The 22,742-nt window shown below is 52.0% G+C and overlaps 1 protein-coding gene across 1 annotated transcript in view; it reads right to left on the bottom strand.

Annotated features, from left to right (window-relative positions):
* TDP1 (tyrosyl-DNA phosphodiesterase 1) overlaps nt 1–22,742 on the bottom strand; it is a 217,538-nt gene that overhangs the window by 98,633 nt on the left and 96,163 nt on the right. Inside the window, exons 2-7 of the mRNA XM_075331142.1 lie at nt 15,696–16,192; nt 13,808–13,851; nt 13,408–13,463; nt 12,732–12,828; nt 11,410–11,444; nt 4,240–4,332 (exon numbers count right to left, since the gene is read on the bottom strand). Of these exons, the coding sequence (XP_075187257.1) occupies nt 4,240–4,332; nt 11,410–11,444; nt 12,732–12,828; nt 13,408–13,463; nt 13,808–13,851; nt 15,696–16,192 (822 nt within the window). The remainder of the gene's footprint in view (nt 1–4,239; nt 4,333–11,409; nt 11,445–12,731; nt 12,829–13,407; nt 13,464–13,807; nt 13,852–15,695; nt 16,193–22,742) is intronic.

Below are 22,742 nucleotides of genomic sequence, written 5' to 3'. Positions count from 1 at the left end.
TCCTATCCATCACCAGAGATCAGCGGTGACATCACTGAGAACACCGCCTATCCATCACCAGAGATCAGCGGTGACATCACTGAGAACACCTCCTATCCATCACCAGAGATCAGCGGTGACATCACTGAGAACACCTCCTATCCATCACCAGAGATCAGCAGTGACATCACTGAGAACACCTCCTATCCATCACCAGAGATCAGCAGTGGCATCACTGAGAACACCACCTATCTATCACCAGAGATCAGCAGTGACATCACTGAGAACACCTCCTATCCATCACCAGAGATCAGCGGTGACATCACTGAGAACACCGCCTATCCATCACCAGAGATCAGCAGTGACATCACTGAGAACACCTCCTATCCATCACCAGAGATCAGCAGTGACATCACTGAGAACACCTCCTATCCATCACCAGAGATCAGCGGTGACATCACTGAGAACACCACCTATCCATCACCAGAGATCAGCAGTGACATCACTGAGAACACCTCCTATCCATCACCAGAGATCAGCAGTGACATCACTGAGAACACCTCCTATCCATCACCAGAGATCAGCAGTGACATCACTGAGAACACCTCCTATCCATCACCAGAGATCAGCGGTGACATCACTGAGAACACCACCTATCCATCACCAGAGATCAGCAGTGACATCACTGAGAACACCTCCTATCCATCACCAGAGATCAGCAGTGACATCACTGAGAACACCTCCTATCCATCACCAGAGATCAGCGGTGACATCACTGAGAACACCACCTATCCATCACCAGAGATCAGCGGTGACATCACTGAGAACACCGCCTATCCATCACCAGAGATCAGCGGTGACATCACTGAGAACACCGCCTATCCATCACCAGAGATCAGCGGTGACATCACTGAGAACACCTCCTATCCATCACCAGAGATCAGCGGTGACATCACTGAGAACACCTCCTATCCATCACCAGAGATCAGCGGTGACATCACTGAGAACACCTCCTATCCATCACCAGAGATCAGCAGTGACATCACTGAGAACACCTCCTATCCATCACCAGAGATCAGCAGTGGCATCACTGAGAACACCACCTATCTATCACCAGAGATCAGCAGTGACATCACTGAGAACACCTCCTATCCATCACCAGAGATCAGCGGTGACATCACTGAGAACACCGCCTATCCATCACCAGAGATCAGCAGTGACATCACTGAGAACACCTCCTATCCATCAACAGAGATCAGCGGTGACATCACTGAGAACACCTCCTATCCATCACCAGAGATCAGCAGTGACATCACTGAGAACACCTCCTATCCATCACCAGAGATCAGCAGTGGCATCACTGAGAACACCACCTATCTATCACCAGAGATCAGCAGTGACATCACTGAGAACACCTCCTATCCATCACCAGAGATCAGCGGTGACATCACTGAGAACACCGCCTATCCATCACCAGAGATCAGCAGTGACATCACTGAGAACACCGCCTATCCATCACCAGAGATCAGCGGTGACATCACGGAGAACACCTCCTATCCATCACCAGAGATCAGCAGTGACATCACTGAGAACACCGCCTATCCATCACCAGAGATCAGCGGTGACATCACTGAGAACACCTCCTATCCATCACCAGAGATCAGCGGTGACATCACTGAGAACACCTCCTATCCATCACCAGAGATCAGCAGTGACATCACTGAGAACACCTCCTATCCATCACCAGAGATCAGCAGTGGCATCACTGAGAACACCACCTATCCATCACCAGAGATCAGCAGTGACATCACTGAGAACACCTCCTATCCATCACCAGAGATCAGCAGTGACATCACTGAGAACACCTCCTATCTATCACCAGAGATCAGCAGTGACATCACTGAGAACACATCCTATCCATCACCAGAGATCAGCGGTGACATCACTGAGAACACCGCCTATCCATCACCAGAGATCAGCAGTGACATCACTGAGAACACCTCCTATCCATCACCAGAGATCAGCAGTGACATCACTGAGAACACCTCCTATCCATCACCAGAGATCAGCGGTGACATCACTGAGAACACCTCCTATCCATCACCAGAGATCAGCGGTGACATCACTGAGAACACCTCCTATCCATCACCAGAGATCAGCAGTGACATCACTGAGAACACCGCCTATCCATCAACAGAGATCAGCGGTGACATCACTGAGAACACCTCCTATCCATCACCAGAGATCAGCAGTGACATCACTGAGAACACCTCCTACCCATCACCAGAGATCAGCAGTGACATCACTGAGAACACCTCCTATCCATCACCAGAGATCAGCGGTGACATCACTGAGAACACCTCCTATCCATCACCAGAGATCAGCGGTGACATCACTGAGAACACCTCCTATCCATCACCAGAGATCAGCAGTGACATCACTGAGAACACCGCCTATCCATCAACAGAGATCAGCGGTGACATCACTGAGAACACCTCCTATACATCACCAGAGATCAGCAGTGACATCACTGAGAACACCTCCTATCCATCACCAGAGATCAGCAGTGACATCACTGAGAACACCTCCTATCCATCACCAGAGATCAGCAGTGACATCACTGAGAACACCTCCTATCCATCACCAGAGATCAGCGGTGACATCACTGAGAACACCACCTATCCATCACCAGAGATCAGCAGTGACATCACTGAGAACACCTCCTATCCATCACCAGAGATCAGCGGTGACATCACTGAGAACACCTCCTATCCATCACCAGAGATCAGCGGTGACATCACTGAGAACACCACCTATCCATCACCAGAGATCAGCGGTGACATCACTGAGAACACCACCTATCCATCACCAGAGATCAGCGGTGACATCACTGAGAACACCGCCTATCCATCACCAGAGATCAGCGGTGACATCACTGAGAACACCTCCTATCCATCACCAGAGATCAGCGGTGACATCACTGAGAACACCTCCAATCCATCACCAGAGATCAGCGGTGACATCACTGAGAACACCGCCTATCCATCACCAGAGATCAGCGGTGACATCACTGAGAACACCTCCTATCCATCACCAGAGATCAGCGGTGACATCACTGAGAACACCTCCTATCCATCACCAGAGATCAGCGGTGACATCACTGAGAACACCTCCTATCCATCACCAGAGATCAGCAGTGACATCACTGAGAACACCTCCTATCCATCACCAGAGATCAGCAGTGACATCACTGAGAACACCTCCTATCCATCACCAGAGATCAGCGGTGACATCACTGAGAACACCGCCTATCCATCACCAGAGATCAGCAGTGACATCACTGAGAACACCTCCTATCCATCACCAGAGATCAGCAGTGACATCACTGAGAACACCTCCTATCCATCACCAGAGATCAGCGGTGACATCACTGAGAACACCACCTATCCATCACCAGAGATCAGCAGTGACATCACTGAGAACACCTCCTATCCATCACCAGAGATCAGCGGTGACATCACTGAGAATGTCGTCTATCTGTAGCTATACCCTGCATGATACCTCGATCTTTGCCCCCCTCTATTACCCCGGTGTGGAGTGGTAGGACATAATGACAGGTACAGTAGATATACATTGAGTTTCGGTCACCAGGAAGCCGGAAACAAAGGAAGAAAGAGTCAGTAGTAATGCATTTGTAGATGCTGAGTGCGGAGGCTGCAGACATGAAAGGAAAAAGAGGACAATAGCGGCAGTTGAGGAGGACACAAGATGTAACAGGCGCTCTCCATCCTGCTCCTGATATTATACTCCAGCCCCCGCTCCTCCTCTATTACTGCTGACAACCAGCCTGCATACATGTGAGAAGTTGTCAGCCCCGCCCCCTGGTGATGACATCACTGATAATGACATGATCAGACATGAGGCCACACCTCTTATTCCTTTTCTTCATTGATCCATGTTCAGATTATCAGTATGTCCGGACTATGAGATGTCAGATTATCAGTATGTCCGGACTATGAGATGTCAGATTATCAGTATGTCCGGACTATGAGATGTCAGATTATCAGTATGTCCGGACTATGAGATGTCAGATTATCAGTATGCCCGGACTATGAGATGTCAGATTATCAGTATGCCCGGACTATGAGATGTCAGATTATCAGTATCTCTGGATTATGAGATGTCAGATTATCAGAATGTCTGCATTTGCGGATGTGCGATGTGTACAGGGTGCAGTCCGGGATTACGGGCTGTACTTACCCCTGAGTCTTCTGGTACCAGTCGTCACGGATGAGGTTGCTGGTGTGGATGACGACCCGCAGGCCTTCCTCGTACAAGAGCAGCATCATTTTCCTTTAAACAGACAAGAAACATTCAATTTTCCCTGAGACAGGTCATGATGGTGAAGGGAGATTCCCTCTAAGGGATTACTGGTTTTATCACGTGGCTGAGGGTTTGTTACAATGTGTCCAGTATAGGAAGGTTTGTAATCTGATTAGTGTGATACATCAGCGCTATATAGTCTAAGTTGGGGGAAGTGAAGTGAGAAAAATATAGGAAAGACATATTTATGGGATAAAATTAATAAAAATTGCCATGTGCATATGTATTCACCCCTTTTCCTATGAAATATATAAGAAGGGAATTTTGTTACTTACCGTAAATTCCTTTTCTTCTAGCTCTTATTGGGAGACCCAGACGATTGGGGTATAGCTACTGCCCTCTGGAGGCCACACAAAGCACTACATCAAAAGTGCAAGGCCCCTCCCCCTCTGGCTATACCCCCCGTGGTATCACGGGTTCTCCAGTTTTAGTGCCAAAGCAAGAAGGAGGAAGCCAATAACTGGTTTAAACAAATTAACTCCGAATAACATCGGAGAACTGAAAAAACCGTTCAACATGAACAACATGTGTACCCGCAAACAACAAAAAAACATCCCGAAGGACAACAGGGCGGGTGCTGGGTCTCCCAATAAGAGCTAGAAGAAAAGGAATTTACGGTAAGTAACAAAATTCCCTTCTTCTTCAGCGCTCTATTGGGAGACCCAGACGATTGGGACGTCCAAAAGCTGTCCCTGGGTGGGTAAAGAAATACCTCATGTTAGAGCTGCAAAACAGCCCTCCCCTACAGGGGTGTCACTGCCGCCTGCAGGACTCTTCTACCTAAGCTGGCATCCGCCGAAGCATAGGTATGCACCTGATAATGCTTGGTGAAAGTGTGCAGACTGGACCAGGTAGCTGCCTGGCACACCTGTTGAGCCGAAGCCTGGTGACGAAATGCCCAGGACGCACCCACGGCTCTGGTTGAGTGGGCTTTTAGCCCTGAAGGAACCGGAAGCCCCGCAGATCGGTAGGCCTCTAGAATTGGTTCTTTGATCCATCGAGCCAGGGTGGCTTTAGAAGCCTGCAACCCCTTGCGCGGACCAGCGACAAGGACAAAAAGTGCATCGGCACGGCGCATGGGCGCCGTTCGGGAAATGTAGATTCTGAGTGCTCTCACCAGATCTAGCAAACGTAAGTCCTTTTCATACCGGTGAACCGGATGAGGACAAAAAGAAGGCAAGGATATATCCTGATTAAGATGAAAAGAGGATACGACCTTAGGGAGAAACTCCGGAATAGGGCGCAGCACTACCTTGTCCTGGTGGAACACCAGGAAGGGAGCCTTGGATGACAGAGCTGCCAGCTCAGACACTCGCCGAAGCGATGTGATCGCAACAAGAAACGCCACTTTCTGTGACAGCCGAGAAAAGGAAACTTCCTTCAGAGGCTCGAAGGGCGGCTTCTGGAGAGCAACTAGTACCCTGTTCAGATCCCATGGATCTAACGGCCGCTTGTACGGGGGCACAATATGACAGACCCCCTGCAGGAACGTGCGCACCTTAGGAAGACGTGCTAGACGCTTCTGAAAAAACACGGATAGTGCCGAAACTTGCCCTTTAAGGGAGCTGAGCGACAAGCCCTTTTCTAACCCCGATTGCAGGAAGGAAAGAAACTTGGGCAATGCAAATGGCCAGGGAGACACTCCCTGAGCAGAGCACCAGGACAAGAAAATCTTCCACGTTCTGTGGTAGATCTTAGCCGAATTCGACTTTCTAGCTTGTCTCATTGTGGCAACGACTCCCTGAGATAATCCAGCAGATGCTAGGATCCAGGACTCAATGGCCACACAGTCAGGTTCAGGGCCGCAGAATTCTGATGGAAAAACGGCCCTTGGGACAGTAAGTCTGGTCGGTCTGGCAGTGACCACGGTCGACCGATCGTGAGATGCCACAGATCCGGATACCACGACCTCCTCGGCCAGTCTGGAGCGACGAGTATGACGCGGCTGCACTCGGATCTGATCTTGCGTAGCACTCTGGGCAAGAGCGCCAGAGGCGGAAACACGTATGGGAGCTGAAACTGCGACCAATCTTGAACCAAGGCGTCTGCCGCCAGAGCTCTTTGATCGCGCGACCTCGCCATGAATGCCGGGACCTTGTTGTTGTGCCGGGATGCCATTAGGTCGACGTCCGGCACTCCCCAGCGGCGACAGATTTCCTGAAACACGTCCGGGTGAAGGGACCATTCCCCTGCGTCCATGCCCTGGCGACTGAGGAAGTCTGCTTCCCAGTTTTCTACGCCTGGGATGTGAACCGCGGATATGGTGGATGCTCTGTCCTCCACCCACATTAGAATGCGCCGGACTTCTTGGAAGGCTTGCCGACTGCGCGTCCCTCCTTGGTGGTTGATGTATGCCACCGCTGTGGAGTTGTCCGATTGGATTCGGATCTGCTTTCCTTCCAGCCACTGTTGGAAGGCCAGTAGAGCAAGATACACTGCTCTGATCTCCAGAACATTGATCTGAAGGGTGGACTCCTGCGGAGTCCACGTCCCCTGAGCCCTGTGGTGGAGAAATACTGCTCCCCACCCTGACAGACTCGCATCTGTCGTGACTACTGCCCAGGATGGGGGCAGGAAGGATCTTCCCTGAGACAATGAGGTGGGAAGGAGCCACCATTGAAGGGAGTCCTTGGCCGTCTGGGAAAGCGAGACTTTCCTGTCCAGGGACGTTGACTTCCCGTCCCATTGGCGGAGAATGTCCCATTGAAGTGGGCGCAGATGAAACTGCGCAAAGGGAACTGCTTCCATGGCTGCCACCATCTTCCCTAGGAAATGCATGAGGCGCCGCAAGGGATGCAACTGGCCCTGCAGAAGAGATTGCACCCCTGTCTGCAGTGACCGCTGCTTGTCCAGCGGAAGCTTCACTATCGCTGCTAGAGTATGAAACTCCATGCCAAGATACGTTAGTGATTGAGTCGGTGATAGGATCGACTTTGGAAAGTTGATGATCCATCCGAAAGACTGTAGGGTCTCCAGCGTAGCATTCAGGCTGTGCTGACATGCCTCTTGAGAGGGAGCTTTGACCAGTAAATCGTCTAGGTAAGGGATCACCGAGTGTCCCTGAGAGTGCAAGACTGCTACCACCGCCGCCATGACCTTGGTGAAGACCCGTGGGGCTGTCGCCAGACCAAATGGCAGAGCTACGAACTGAAAATGGTCGTCTCCTATCACAAAACGTAGAAAACGTTGATGTTCTGTAGCAATTGGCACGTGGAGATAAGCATCTTTGAGGCAATGACAGAACGCAGGGTTTCCATCCGGAACTTCCTGGCGTGCACATGTTTGTTGAGCCGTTTTAGGTCCAGAACAGGACGGAACGAGCCGTCCTTTTTTGGAACCACAAAGAGATTGGAGTAAAACCCTTGCCCTTGTTCCTGAGGAGGGACTGGGATCACCACTCCTTCCGCTCTTAGGGAGCCCACCGCCTGCAGCAGAGTATCTGCTCGGTCTGGATGTGGGGAGGTTCTGAAGAACCGAGCTGGAGGACGAGAATTGAACTCGATTCTGTACCCGCGAGACAAAATGTCCGTCACCCACCGGTCTTTGACCTGTGACATCCAAATGCCGGAAAAGCGGGAGAGCCTGCCCCCGACCGGCGATGCGGAGGGAGGGGGCTGGAAGTCATGAGGTAGCCGCTTTGGAAGCGGTACCTCCATTTGCTTTCTTGGGGCGCGTGTGAGCCCGCCACGAATCTGAGTTTCTTTGCGTCCTCTGAGTCCCTTTGGACGAGGTAAATGGTGTCTTGCCCGAACCTCGAAAGGACTGAAACCTCTGCTGCCACTTTTTCTGCTGAGGTTTGGTTATTCTGGGTTGTGGTAAAGAGGAGTCTTTACCCTTGGACTGCTTAATGATATCAGCCAATGGCTCGCCAAACAGTCTATCTCTAGATAAAGGCAAACTGGTTAAACATTTTTTGGAACCAGCATCTGCTTTCCAGTCCTTTAACCACAAGGCTCTGCGCAAAACTACCGAATTGGCGGACGCCATTGAGGTGCGACTGGTAGATTCTAGGACCGCATTGATAGCGTAAGACGCAAACGCCGACATCTGCGTGGTAAGGTGCGCCACTTGCGGCACTGCTGGATGTATGATAGCATCCACTTTTGCTAAGCCAGCTGAAATAGCCTGGAGTGCCCATACGGCTGCGAATGCCGGAGCAAACGACGCGCCGATAGCTTCATAGACAGATTTTAACCAAAGGTCCATCTGTCTGTCATTGGCATCTTTAAGTGAAGCGCCATCCTCCACTGCAACTATAGACCTAGCTGCGAGTTTGGAAATCGGGGGGTCTACCTTTGGACACTGTGTCCAGCGCTTGACCACCTCAGGGGGGAAAGGGAAACGCGTATCTTTAGATCGTTTAGAGAAACGCCTTTCTGGGTGAGCGTCGTGCTTCTGGATTGATTCTCTGAAGTCAGCGTGATCCAACAAAGCACTCAATTTACGCTTGGGATAAAGGAAACGAAACTTCTCCTGCTCCGCAGCCGCCTCTTCTGCTGAAGGGGCTGGGGGAGAAATATCCAACAGCCTATTGATGGCTGAGATAAGGTCGTTTACCATGGCATCCCCATCAGGGGTATCCAGGTTGAGAGGGATTCCAGGAATGGATTCCTGATCACTCTCATCAGACACATCACAGGGAGACTGATTGCGCTGAGACCCTGAGCAGTGTGATGACGTCGAGGGTCTTTCCCAGCGAGCTCGCTTAGGGTGGCTGGGGCTATCATCTGAGTCATAATCCTCGGCCTGTGAAGCCGGGGACCCCCCTGTGGGCTGGATTAAATCCAAGTGAGGGGGACCTGCGGACAGAGGCCTCGCCGTGTCCAAAGACTGAGCCCCATGCATATCTGTCCCTGATCGTACTCCTGCTCCGTCTCCAACAGGTTCTAATGGGTCTGTGGATGGAGCCCGGCGTCAGAGCTGAGAGGCCGGCAGGATCCCACTTCCACAGAGCCCTACAAGGGGATGTGGAAGGAAAACAGCATGTCAGGCTCCAGCCCTGTACCAGCAATAGGTACCTCAACCTTACAACACCATCCAGGGGTGAGAAGGGAGCATGCTGGGGACACTATATGTGTCCTCTTTTCTTCCATCCGAAATAGTCAGCAGCTACTGCTGACTAAAATCTGTGGAGCTATGCATGGAATGTCTGACCTCCTTCGCACACAAAGCTAAAACTGGAGAACCCGTGATACCACGGGGGGGGTATAGCCAGAGGGGGAGGGGCCTTGCACTTTTGATGTAGTGCTTTGTGTGGCCTCCAGAGGGCAGTAGCTATACCCCAATCGTCTGGGTCTCCCAATAGAGCGCTGAAGAAATATTTCTGGTGCAAGTAATTCCCTTCATATGTCCCATGTTTAGTGACAGTAAGTTCCCCTGTGTGCAACATAAGTGTCCCGGGGTCTGTCAGAGTATACACAGCTTATCTGAAAGGCCACAGAGACCGCAACACCATCAACAAGAGGCCCCACTAACCAAACACCAGCATGAAGACCAAGGAGATGTCCAAACAACGCCATGAAGACCAAGGAGATGTCCAAACAACGCCATGAAGACCAAGGAGTTGTCCAAACAACGCCATGAAGACCAAGGAGTTGTCCAAACAACACCATGAAGACCAAGTAGATGTCCAAACAACACCATGAAGACCAAGGAGATGTCCAAACAACACCATGAAGACCAAGGAGATGTCCAAACAACACCATGAAGACCAAGGAGATGTCCAAACAACAACATGAAGACCAAGGAGATGTCCAAACAACGCCATGAAGACCAAGGAGATGTCCAAACAACGCCATGAAGACCAAGGAGATGTCCAAACAACGCCATGAAGACCAAGGAGATGTCCAAACAACGCCATGAAGACCAAGGAGATGTCCAAACAACACCATGAAGACCAAGGAGATGTCCAAACAACACCATGAAGACCAAGGAGATGTCCAAACAACGCCATGAAGACCAAGGAGATGTCCAAACAACGCCATGAAGACCAAGGAGATGTCCAAACAACGCCATGAAGACCAAAGGAGATGTCCAAACAACGCCATGAAGACCAAAGGAGATGTCCAAACAACACCATGAAGACCAAGGTGATGTCCAAACAACACCATGAAGGACAAGGAGATGTCCAAACACCACCATGAAGGACAAGGAGACAAAGTGGTGAGAAGTAAAAGTCAGAGTTGGGTTCTAATATACACATATACAGTATATTCATATTCTCAGTTACAGTCCCTGATGATCTCCCGGAGCACCATCAAATCCATTATCAAATGGAAAGAACATGGCACCACAGCAATCCTGCCAAGAGAGGGCCGCCCACCATAACCATCAGCCCGAGCACAGAGGGACTTAATAAGAAGCAGCACAGAAACCAATGGTATCCGTGAAAGAGCTGCAGAGCTCACAAGAAGAGACTGCATTATCTGTCCATACGACCACAATAAACTGTACACTCCATAGAGTCGGCTATTATGGAAGAATGGACAAAAGGAAGCCTTTACTTACAGCCAAAACATGGAGGCTCATTTTGTTTTTCCCAAAAGCCGAGTGGAAGACTCCACAAACGTCTGGAGGAAGGCGCTGTGGTCAGATGAGAACGAAATTGAATTTTTTGGCCACCAAGGTAAATGCTATGTCCGGCGCCAAACCATCCGAGCTCATCACACCAAGAACACCATCCCTACAGTGAGACATGGTGGTGGCAACATCATACTGGGGGGAGGTTTTTCAGCAGCAGGGATAGGGTAAGGGGGTGTAAGGGGAAAGGTGTAAATGCATTGGAGCGGCCGAGTCACAGCCCAGACGTGAATTCACAGCGTCCTCAGCTCACACGGGGGCTACAGAATCTGAATGTATGTGTAGGGGATAAGAGGGCTCTGTGCTCTTTAGTGGCTGCACAACTACTACTCCCAACATGCAGCTGCAGCACTTCTTCTCTGGGAATGGGAAACTTTAGTAAAACTCCCGGCATCCGCGATCTCCTGCGGCCGAGAATCACAGGGTGACCCCATGAAGCTGCGTGTTATGTATGTGTATATCACTTACGTGTGGTGGGTCCCGAACGCCATATCCAGCCGAGCCTACGGAAGAAACAGCCTGTAGGTAAATTTACAGAAAAAACCCTTATGTTTGTGACCAGAAAAAAAAGCGGCAATAATCTGGAGAATGACATTCTGTGACGCTGATTTATATGACAAGAACGGATCTGCGGAGTCACAGCAGCGATGAGACGCCGGGCCAGGAAGGAAAGTGCAGATCCAGTGGTGGCAAGGCGCCCTCTAGTGGTCACATGGGAGAACCGCAATCTCTGCGCGCACCTCACTGACACTGCAGGTGATGAGGAGACCGTACAGCACTGCCTTCTCATGGCCTGCTCCGACAGCTGCCCCCTTCCACATCCTCATGGCCGGCCTGCAATGACAGCTGCCCCATCCCCTGTCCTTGTGGCCGGCCTGCAATGACAGTTGCCTCATCCTCGTGGCCCGCCTGCGCCGACAGATACCTCCTACCACATTCTCGTGGCCGGCCTGCGCCGACAGCTGCCCCCTCCCCAGTTCTCGTGGCCAGCCTGCGCCGACAGCTGCCCCCTCCCCCGTTCTCGTGGCCAGCCTGCGCCAACAGCTGCCCCCTCCCCCGTTCTCGTGGCCAGCCTGCGCCAACAGCTGCCCCCTCCCCCGTTCTCGTGGCCAGCCTGCGCCAACAGCTGCCCCCTCCCCCGTTCTCGTGGCCAGCCTGCGCCGACAGCTGCTCCCTCCCCCGTTCTCGTGGCCAGCCTGCTCCGACAGCTGCCCCCTCCCCCGTTCTCGTGGCCAGCCTGTGCCGACAGCTGCCCCCTCCCCCGTTCTCGTGGCCAGCCTGTGCCGACAGCTGCCCCCTCCCCCGTTCTCGTGGCCAGCCTGTGCCGACAGCTGCCCCCTCCCCCGTTCTCGTGGCCAGCCTGTGCCGACAGCTGCCCCCTCCCCCGTTCTCGTGGCCAGCCTGTGCCGACAGCTGCCCCCTCCCCCGTTCTCGTGGCCAGCCTGTGCCGACAGCTGCCCCCTCCCCCGTTCTCGTGGCCAGCCTGTGCCGACAGCTGCCCCCTCCCCCGTTCTCGTGGCCAGCCTGTGCCGACAGCTGCCCCCTCCCCCGTTCTCGTGGCCAGCCTGTGCCGACAGCTGCTCCCTCCCCCGTTCTCGTGGCCAGCCTGTGCCGACAGCTGCTCCCTCCCCCGTTCTCGTGGCCAGCCTGCGCCGACAGCTGCCCCCTCCCCCATTCTCGTGGCCGGCCCGCACTGTCAGTGTCTCCCTTGTAGCCTCATTGCTTTAATCATTGAGCATCTGAGGACATTCCAGTAAAGGAATACATGTGCACATTTTCGGAGCACAGACCTGGCAGAGCCGGACGTTCTCATACGGATGAGCAGCTTCATGCAGCCGCACTTTGGATTCTTTCTTCTCACCATGGACAATCAGCAATGGTTTATCCCTGTCCAGACAACAGAAGAGACCAGGCTGAAACATCCGCGCACGCTCTCCGCCTCCCGGCTAAACATCTGCGCACGCTCTCCGCCTCCCGGCTAAACATCTGCGCACGCTCTCCGCCTCCCGGCTAAACATCTGCGCACGCTCTCCGCCTCCCGGCTAAACATCTGCGCACGCTCTCCGCCTCCCGGCTAAACATCTGCGCACGCTCTCCGCCTCCCGGCTAAACATCTGCGCACGCTCTCCGCCTCCCGGCTAAACATCTGCGCACGCTCTCCGCCTCCCGGCTAAACATCTGCGCACGCTCTCCGCCTCCCGGCTAAACATCTGCGCACGCTCTCCGCCTCCCGGCTAAACATCTGCGCACGCTCTCCGCCTCCCGGCTAAACATCTGCGCACGCTCTCCGCCTCCCGGCTAAACATCTGCGCACGCTCTCCGCCTCCCGGCTAAACATCTGCGCACGCTCTCTGCCTCCCGGCTAAACATCTGCGCACGCTCTCCGCTTCTTGTCATCGAGTATGAACAGATAATCCTTTAGTCCTTTCCAAAGTGGCCAACACAGAGAGCACAGGATGCACTCACCGAAATTCCTTGGGGTACTGCATCACCAGCCAGGGCACATCTATGCAGTAGTTAAACTGGAAAAATGGAAATAAAAGGTAAAATAAAAGGTGAATGTGACGGCGGCTCCTGCACATGACCTGCTATTATCACCGAGTCATCTAAGAAAGCGAGCGACGATCATAACATTAAACCTATCCCAAGATCTGTCACCAGAATTAGAGCAAATATGAGGCAGGGAGGAGGGGGATGGAGCTGCAGCAGGAAACTAACAACGGGCAGACGTAACGCCAAGAAGAGCAGGCAAGAGACCCAGAATATGCCTAAGAGAATGCGCCGCACCAGTAATATCAGTGTATGCCACCACAATCTATAGCCCGCTCCCCTATATCCCCCCCCCCCGGCTGTAAGAGGGACATACCTGAACTGAAGAAACCAGAGTCCCAAAGAGCGGAGACAGAATATCTGACAATAGAGAAAGAGGTGACGTCAATAGATGGTTCTGTATGGCCGAAATATAAAATCATGGAGGACACAGAATATATCTATTAAATTATATCATAGATACACACTGGGTGACAGTGCTGTCCCCGGCGGGGAGAGGACCCCGAGTGGATCTCACCATCCAGGCTGGAAGAGGACCCCGAGGGCGTGGCACCATCCAGGCTGGAAGAGGACCTCGAGGGCGTGGCACCATCCAGGCTGGAAGAGGACCCCGAGGGCTAGCCCCATCCAGGCTGGAAGAGGACCCCGAGGGCTAGCCCCATCCAGGCTGGAAGAGGACCCCGAGGGCTAGCCCCATCCAGGCTGGAAGAGGACCTCGAGGGCGTGGCACCATCCAGGCTGGAAGAGGACCCCGAGGGCATCGCACCATCCAGGCTGGAAGAGGACCCCGAGTGCATCTCACCATCCAGGCTGGAAGAGGACCCCGAGGGCGTGGCACCATCCAGGCTGGAAGAGGACCCCGAGGGCGTGGCACCATCCAGGCTGGAAGAGGACCCCGAGGGCGTGGCACCATCCAGGCTGGAAGAGGACCCCGAGGGCGTGGCACCATCCAGGCTGGAAGAGGACCCCGAGGGCGTGGCACCATCCAGGCTGGAAGAGGACCCCGAGGGCGTGGCACCATCCAGGCTGGAAGAGGACCCCGAGGGCGTGGCACCATCCAGGCTGGAAGAGGACCCCGAGGGCGTGGCACCATCCAGGCTGGAAGAGGACCCCGAGGGCGTGGCACCATCCAGGCTGGAAGAGGACCCCGAGGGCGTGGCACCATCCAGGCTGGAAGAGGACCCCGAGGGCGTGGCACCATCCAGGTTGGAAGAGGACCCCGAGGGCGTGGCACCATCCAGGCTGGAAGAGGACCCCGAGGGCGTGGCACCATCCAGGCTGGAAGAGGACCCCGAGGGCGTGGCACCATCCAGGCTGGAAGAGGACCCCGAGGGCGTCGCACCATCCAGGCTGGAAGAGGACCCCGAGGGCGTCGCACCACCCAGGCTGGAAGAGGACCCCGAGGGCGTCGCACCACCCAGGCTGGAAGAGGACCCCGAGGGCGTCGCACCACCCAGGCTGGAAGAGGACCCCGAGGGCGTGGCACCACCCAAGCTGGAAGAGGACCCCGAGAGCGTGGCACCATCCAGGCTGGAAGAGGACCCCGAGGGCGTGGAACCATCCAGGCTGGAAGAGGACCCCGAGGGCGTGGCACCATCCAGGCTGGAAGAGGACCCCGAGGGCGTGGCACCATCCAGGTTGGAAGAGGACCCCGAGGGCGTCGCACCATCCAGGCTGGAAGAGGACCCCAAGGGCGTCGCACCATCCAGCCTGGAAGAGGACCCCGAGGGCTAGCCCCATCCAGGCTGGAAGAGGACCCCGAGGGCATGGCACCATCAAGGCTGGAAGAGGACCCCGAGGGCATGGCACCATCAAGGCTGGAAGAGGACCCCGAGGGCGTCGCCCCACCCAGGCTGGAAGAAGACCCCGAGGGCATGGCACCATCCAGGCTGGAAGAGGACCCCGAGGGCGTCGCCCCACCCAGGCTGGAAGAGGACCCCGAGGGCGTCGCCCCACCCAGGCTGGAAGAGGACCCCGAGGGCGTCGCCCCACCCAGGCTGGAAGAAGACCCCGAGGGCTAGCCCCATCCAGGCTGGAAGAAGACCCCGAGGGCGTCGCACCACCCAGGCTGGAAGAGGACCCTAAGGAGTTGCATTGTCCAAGTAGAGAGGACCCTGGGGACTTGCATCATCCCGACAGGCAGTTTTAGGAAGGGAGTTGATTTTTACGTCCCCTTTGCCTCGATATTCCTGGCAGTAGCTCACCTTTTATGTGGAGCGCTCCTGTGTTGTACTTGGGCTTTATACCCGTAACTTTGGTCAAATAGAAGCGGAAAGGCTCCCCGGCTTTCAGCACATCCCAGGGGTCCTGGGCATCACTAGGGGTCCTATACTTGTCTTGGGCGCACTTCTCCTGCGATTTTGGCGCCTGCTCTTTACAAGACTCGTCTCTCTCTGACTTTACAGTCTTCTCCGGCTTGGATTCGTCCTCGCTGCTCGACAGACACCAACCTGCGTCCTCTCTTTCAATTTTTGGCTTCTTGGCCGCGGGTGGTAGCTCCTTAGCAGGGACCTCCTCAAACTTCAGAGGATTGGACTTCATCTTGTAGGACTCTTTCCTGGCGTCAGAGCAGGGGTGCTGAGGAGGGGGACTGGCTCTGGCTTTCACCTTCGGTGCCGAGGACGTCCCCAGATCCTCGGACTCCTCGTCACTGCTGGATAACGTCCACTTCCCGTAACTGCCCGGCTGAGGAGCGGCATTCCTGCAAAACCAGAGAGAACCATTAATGCACCGTGCAAAGAGATCGCAACACACGGGTCCCGTGCATGACTGCGTCGCTCCTCACAGGGCGTCAATTATCACAATTGTACATATAAAGCGGCCAATTCACTGACGGGGAGTCGGGATTTTTTTGCTTTGTAAGCATTCCAGGCCTTATTATTTATTATTAAAGGGGCGGTGGACTCTCCCTGCAAGGCTGAAGCAGGGTAATGGGGAGATTTCGGCTCGGGTTGTGAATGTGGTGGCGTTACCATGCGCACAGTGATTACTTGGTTTGGCACCACTGATAATGGCAAGGTTTTTTTTCCCTTTTTTTCTACTTGAGAAGCCAAATAATCCTGCGCAGCAGCTGCATCAATCACGCGGAGTGTTTGGGGCAGGTAGCGGAGGCGCTGCATTATTAACGCCGTGTACACGGCTCCAGACTGACATTATTAATAAACAACATCTGTTTCTGCCGATACCTCTCCACCGCTGATGAGGAAATCAATCCCACTTGGCTTATTCCGGGGTCCCAGGCGTCGGCAGAGTAAGAACATTGAGTGTTGCGTTCTGTCTCCGCCATCTGCCGACGAGCCGCACGCATCCGGGGCTGGAGAACGCGAGTAGCCTCCAGTCCAGACAACTCCGATCATTATACCTGAGACTCCGGCAACAAACGTTCCCAGCGCCGCGGCAGCCGCTCGTCACCGCGGGCCGGAGCCATCGCGGATTTATCATGAGGACACGAGCGGGGGATGGGAACGGAACCGGGAAAGGGAAAACCCGGGTCACAAACATTCACAGAACCTACACGAGGGATTGGTGCAGGAACAGACTCGTATTGTGCTTATCACAAAAAGCTGTCAATAAGGGGTGCAGGCTTCCACATGTTCTGGCTAATGAGGATCTAAGGACTTAATATGGGGTCACATAGAGGGACCCCCGGACAAGGACCTACTTTACGTTCTTTTCAGGGGTAACCAGAAGTTCCCATGTGATGAAATTTCATGGACTTAGGCTACGTTCACATGACCGTTCCGTTTTTGTGGTCCTTTTTTTCACACATGCATCCGTGTGCCTTCCGTTTTTTTGCGGACCGCAAAAAAAACGGAAGCAGCAAGAAAGATAAATAGATGGGTAGATATAGAGCTGGATAGATATAGAGACAGAGGGATAGAGGGATGAATGAATGAATAGAGATAGAGATAGAGATAGAGCTGGATAGATATAGAGACAGAGGGATAGAGGGATGAATGAATGAATAGAGATAGAGATAGAGCTGGATAGATATAGAGACAGAGGGATAGAGGGATGAATGAATGAATAGAGATAGAGATAGAGCTGGATAGATATAGAGACAGAGGGATAGAGGGATGAATGAATGAATAGAGATAGAGATAGAGATAGAGATAGAGCTGGATAGATATAGAGACAGAGGGATAGAGGGATGAATGAATGAATAGAGATAGAGATAGAGCTGGATAGATATAGAGACAGAGGGATAGAGGGATAGAGGGATGAATGAATGAATAGAGATAGAGATAGAGCTGGATAGATATAGAGACAGAGGGATAGAGGGATGAATGAATGAATAGAGATAGAGATAGAGATAGAGCTGGATAGATATAGAGACAGAGGGATAGAGGGATGAATGAATGAATAGAGATAGAGATAGATATATATATCTATCTCTATGTCCCACCTCCCTGCTATTCTAAGCTGGCACCCTTTAGTGACTTTCATGTGGCACTAAGGGGTGCCTAGCCTTGTATTTAGCCAAAAAAAATAATTGAAAAAAAAAAAACTACGTGGTGTTCCCCCTATTTTTGATAGCCAGTTAGGGTAAAGCAGACGGCTGCAGCCTGCAAACCACAGCTGGCAGCTTTACCTTGGCTGGTAATCCAAAACAGAGGGCACCCCACGCTGTTATTTTAAATTAAATAAATAATTTAAAAACAAAAAACGTGGGGTCCCCCCCAAATTGGATCACCAGCCAAGGTAAAGCGGACAGCTGTGGTTTGGTATTCTCAGACTAGGGAGGTCCACTGTTATTGGACACTCCCCAGCCTAAAAATAGCAGGCCACAGCCGCCCCAGAAGTGGCGCATCCATTAGATGTGCCAATCCTGGTGCTTCGCCCCAGCTCATCCCGTTGCCCTGGTGCGGTGGCAAACTGGGTAATATATGGGGTTAATACCAGATGTGTAATGTCACCTGGCATCAAGCCCTGGGGTTAGTGAGGTCATGGCGTCAATCAGATACCCGACATCACCAACCAAGTCATTAATAAAAAAAATTTAAAAAAAAAAAAAAATAGAAGGACAAACATTTTTATTTGAAAAAATACTCCGCAACACATCCCTCTTTCACCAATTTATTAGAAAGAAAAACAAATCCAGGTCTGGTGTAATGCAATAAGGGGGTCCCACGACGATCCATACCATAGTCAATGTCCCAGTGAATGAAGAACAGAATGTTCCATATTGGCTGGGAGAGTAGTGCAGTGACCTGAGCTAACATCAATAGGTCAGCCCAGGTCACTGCAGGGGAAGACGAGTGCTGCTGTGAGGAGGTTAGCGAGGTATATTACCTGCACTCCTGACATCAGTGCTATCACTGAGTTCAATGAGCGCCGCCTTCACAAACCAAGTATCGCGAGTGGCCCATGACGTCACCACTAGTCACAGTCTCGGGTCGACAGCGAGAGGTGATGTGACAAGCGGCGGGCATAGAAGGCAGTGACAGCGCTGACGCCAGGAGTGCAGGACTTAATCACCGCAGGTAATGAACTTTACTAATCTCCTGACGGCAGCGCTTGTCATCCCCGCGGCTGCTGACACTGCAGTACGGGCAGCTACGGACACACTACAGTGCGGGGGGCAGCTGCTGACACTACAGTGCGGGCAGCCGCGCAGCTGGGGCTGGAGCGGAACACAGACTGCAGCAGCACCCGACGGAAGTCACACAGAAGTGCTTCTGTGCGGCTTCCGGGGATTTTGCGGACCCATTGACTTGTATTGAGTCACAGTCCGTTATTACAGAACAGAAAAGGACATGTTCTATAATAACGGAACGGACATACGGCATCCGATGTTTTTCTTTTTGTAGGATAGGATACACACGGAAGTGTTCCCGTGAGCCATCCGATCAGACACAAAAGACATTGAAAAGATGGTCCTGTCCATGGGTCCGATACACATACGATGTCTACAGGAGAGACAGAACCTCCTATCACAGTAACTGATGATGATTATACAGCTCCTGTCCCAGAGCATTAAATAAAACCACGATCCCTAAGCTGCGGGGGTCTCCAAAACTACAAACCCAATCATGTCCTGATAGTTGTGGGTGGGAGCGGAGAAGAAAAGGAAAGAAAAAAAAAACAATTGGCCTGAAGCTTGACCTTTGTAGAGCGATACTCACCTCCAGCACCAAAAGGTGAATACCCCACACCCCCAGCTACCAGGCCTCGCCACCCAAAGGTGGATACCGAACCCACACCCCCCGGCTACCAGGCCTCGCCACCCAAAGGTGGATACCGAACCCACACCCCCCGGCTACCAGGCCTCGCCACCCAAAGGTGGATACCGAACCCACACCCCCCGGCTACCAGGCCTCGCCACCCAAAGGTGGATACCGAACCCACACCCCCCGGCTACCAGGCCTCGTCACTCAAAGGTGGATACCGAACCCACACCCCCCGGCTACCGGGCCTCGCCACCCAAAGGTGGATACCGAACCCACACACCTTTTACCAGGCCTCGCCACCCAAAGGTGGATACCGAACCCACACACCCCGGCTACCAGGCCTCGCCACCCAAAGGTGTATACCGAACCCACACCCCCCGGCTACCAGGCCTCGCCACCCAAAGGTGTATACCGAACCCACACCCCCCGGCTACCAGGCTAAACCCTGATGTCTCTGGGTCACAGCTGTCATATGGCGCTTATACTGACGGTTTTTCCAGTAAGATACTGTATTACTGTATTCAGAAATGTAACGTCTAGGGAAGAAGACCCCCATAAAACAGTGTCCTATAGACCCCCATCATCCCCACAGCTGCGTATTTCAGGCAATCTCATCCACGTGCTGCAGAGAATCTCCCAAACAATCCCATGGAGGTCACTGCAGATTTACAATAAAAAAGGGGCAAATCTACAGCAGAGAAGGACAATGCGAAAAACTCATAAGAAGCCCCGCCCCACGGCATTCAAAAACCCATGGGGCAGAGTCATCACTCGCACGCTTCCGCTCTTATCTGGTGGGAATTGTTGCTGTTATTTTTCTTAAGTCTTAGGCTATCTGCGCACACTGCGTTTTTTTACCGCATTTTGGGGCTCCAAACTGCATGACTTTGCTTCTTCAGCAAAACCTATGAGATTTCTTTTTTGTTGTCCGCACAGTGCAGTTTTGTTTGGCTGCGCTTTTGAACAAAAAAAAAAAAAAAAAAAAAAAAAAAAAAAGGGTCATATCAATTCTTTTCTGCATTTTTCCACCCATGCAATGCATTGGAAAAACGCAGTAGACAAAAACGCAGCAAAACGCTGCCAAAAACGCAGTTCGTTTTTGCCGTGGGTGTTTTTTGCGGCAAAAAGCGCACAAAAATAAAGCGTCAAAAAAAAAACGCAGCGTGCGCACATAGCGTACCCGCGGATTTTGCCGCGGAAAACCTGTGGATTTATCTGGATTTTCTAGATAAATCCGCAGGTTTTAGCATGTACAGACACTCCCCATGTTACCCTATGGGACATGGGGAGTGCTGTGTCCATGCTGCGGTATGCGCAGCTGTGGAATATGCTGCGGATGTCCCGCAGCCGCACGTAACTGCATGTCAATTACTCCTGCAGAAATCCCGCCTCTCCACTATGGAGATAGAGGCCGGGACTTCTGCAGGTAAGCCGCATGAACGTCCGCAGTTTTACCGCAGATATTGCGCTGGCATCCCGCAGCAATGTATAGCTTTAGATTCTGGGGATCAGCTGCGGGAAACCTGCGGACGTACAGTACCTGCGGATATATGCGTGGGTACATAGTCCTGTAGGCACATAGCCTACGTCTATGTGCGCACATTGCGTTTTGGTTGTGTTTTAAACTGCACCGTGTCAATCAACTGCATGCTTTTGCTTCCCCAGCAAAGTCTATGAGCAATCAGAATTTCCATGCGCACGTTGCAGTATTTTTTTGTCAGCGTCAATTCTTTGTGTTTTTTGTCACGTTTTGTCACCCATAGAACTCAACTCAATGAGGGGATGAAAAATGGATGGCAAAACGCATCGTAACAAAACGGGTTGCATTTTGTATGTGATGTACCTGCGTTCTTGTCACAAAAAATGCTGGTCTCCCACTTTGACCCAGGAGATAGATAGAGATATATAAATATATATATATATTATAAAGCAGTGCAGGAGTGAAAATCTCTCCCTCCGCTTCATGATCACCGGCGCGGCTGTCACACTGCTGCCACGGTCTCTCTTGTTCCTGACCAGCTCATTAGGCTCATACATATTCACTGCTTCCCCCGTTTATGATTGGTTGCCATCAGACACGCCCCCATGCTAAGTGACAGCTGACTGCAACCAATCACAGCCACTGGTGGGCGGGTCTATATTCTACAGGAAAAAAAACAAATACCTAGCTTAGTGATGGCAGGCGTCTATGAGACACTCCCTCTCATCACTAATCTGAAAGTGACAGTAAATAAACACAAACTTCCAAAAAATCCTTTATTTGAAATAAAAGACAAAAAAAGCACCCCCTCTTTCACCACTTTATTAACCCCTAAACACGCATCCAAGTCCGAAGTAATCCACATGATGTCCCACGACGCTTTCAGCTCTGCTACATCTGACGCTCACAGCGAGTGCCATAGAACATGACTGCCCGCTGCGAGCTCCATGCAGCAACTGAAGTGAGTCGCGCTATCAGCGATAGCCCTTCCCACCTTAATAATATCAGCCCCCAGTTGTCTACTTGGTTGGTTTTAGAAAAATAGGGAGGGGCCCCGTGTCATTAAGAAATAAAAAAAAAAAAAAAAGTGTGGGATCCCCTCTATTTTCATAACCAGCCAAGGTACAGCAGGCAGATGTATAACGGTAGATGGTTTTGTTCTCCACTCAGGGGCAGAAATGAAATTGGGCAAAAATTCTGCCACATTTCAAACATTTGCAAAAAATGAACATGGTACAAACATAAAAGTCACTGAACAATTTGTACTCCAGAAAGAAAAGCTATGATGGATCAGGACCGAGGAGTTTTCTAGCTTCAGATTATGGGGAGTTTTCAGAGGAGTTTTTTTTCTTTTCCTCAAAGTGCTTTTTATAAATATATACAGTACAACCAAAAGTTTGGACACACCTTCTCATTCAAAGAGTTTTCTTTATTTTCATGACTCTGAAAATTGTAGATTCACATTGAAGACATCAAAACTATGAATTAACACATGTTTCTACATACTTAAAAAAAAGTGTGAAACAACTGAAAATATGTCTTATATTCTAGGTTCTTCAAAGTAGCCGCCTCTTGCTTTGATTACTGCTTCAAGAGGTAGT

This window comes from Anomaloglossus baeobatrachus, chromosome 12, assembly GCF_048569485.1.
Source record: "Anomaloglossus baeobatrachus isolate aAnoBae1 chromosome 12, aAnoBae1.hap1, whole genome shotgun sequence".
Lineage (NCBI taxonomy): Eukaryota > Metazoa > Chordata > Amphibia > Anura > Aromobatidae > Anomaloglossus > Anomaloglossus baeobatrachus.
Note: the sequence above shows the minus strand (reverse complement) of the source record. Positions and strands in the feature narration are given on the sequence as shown.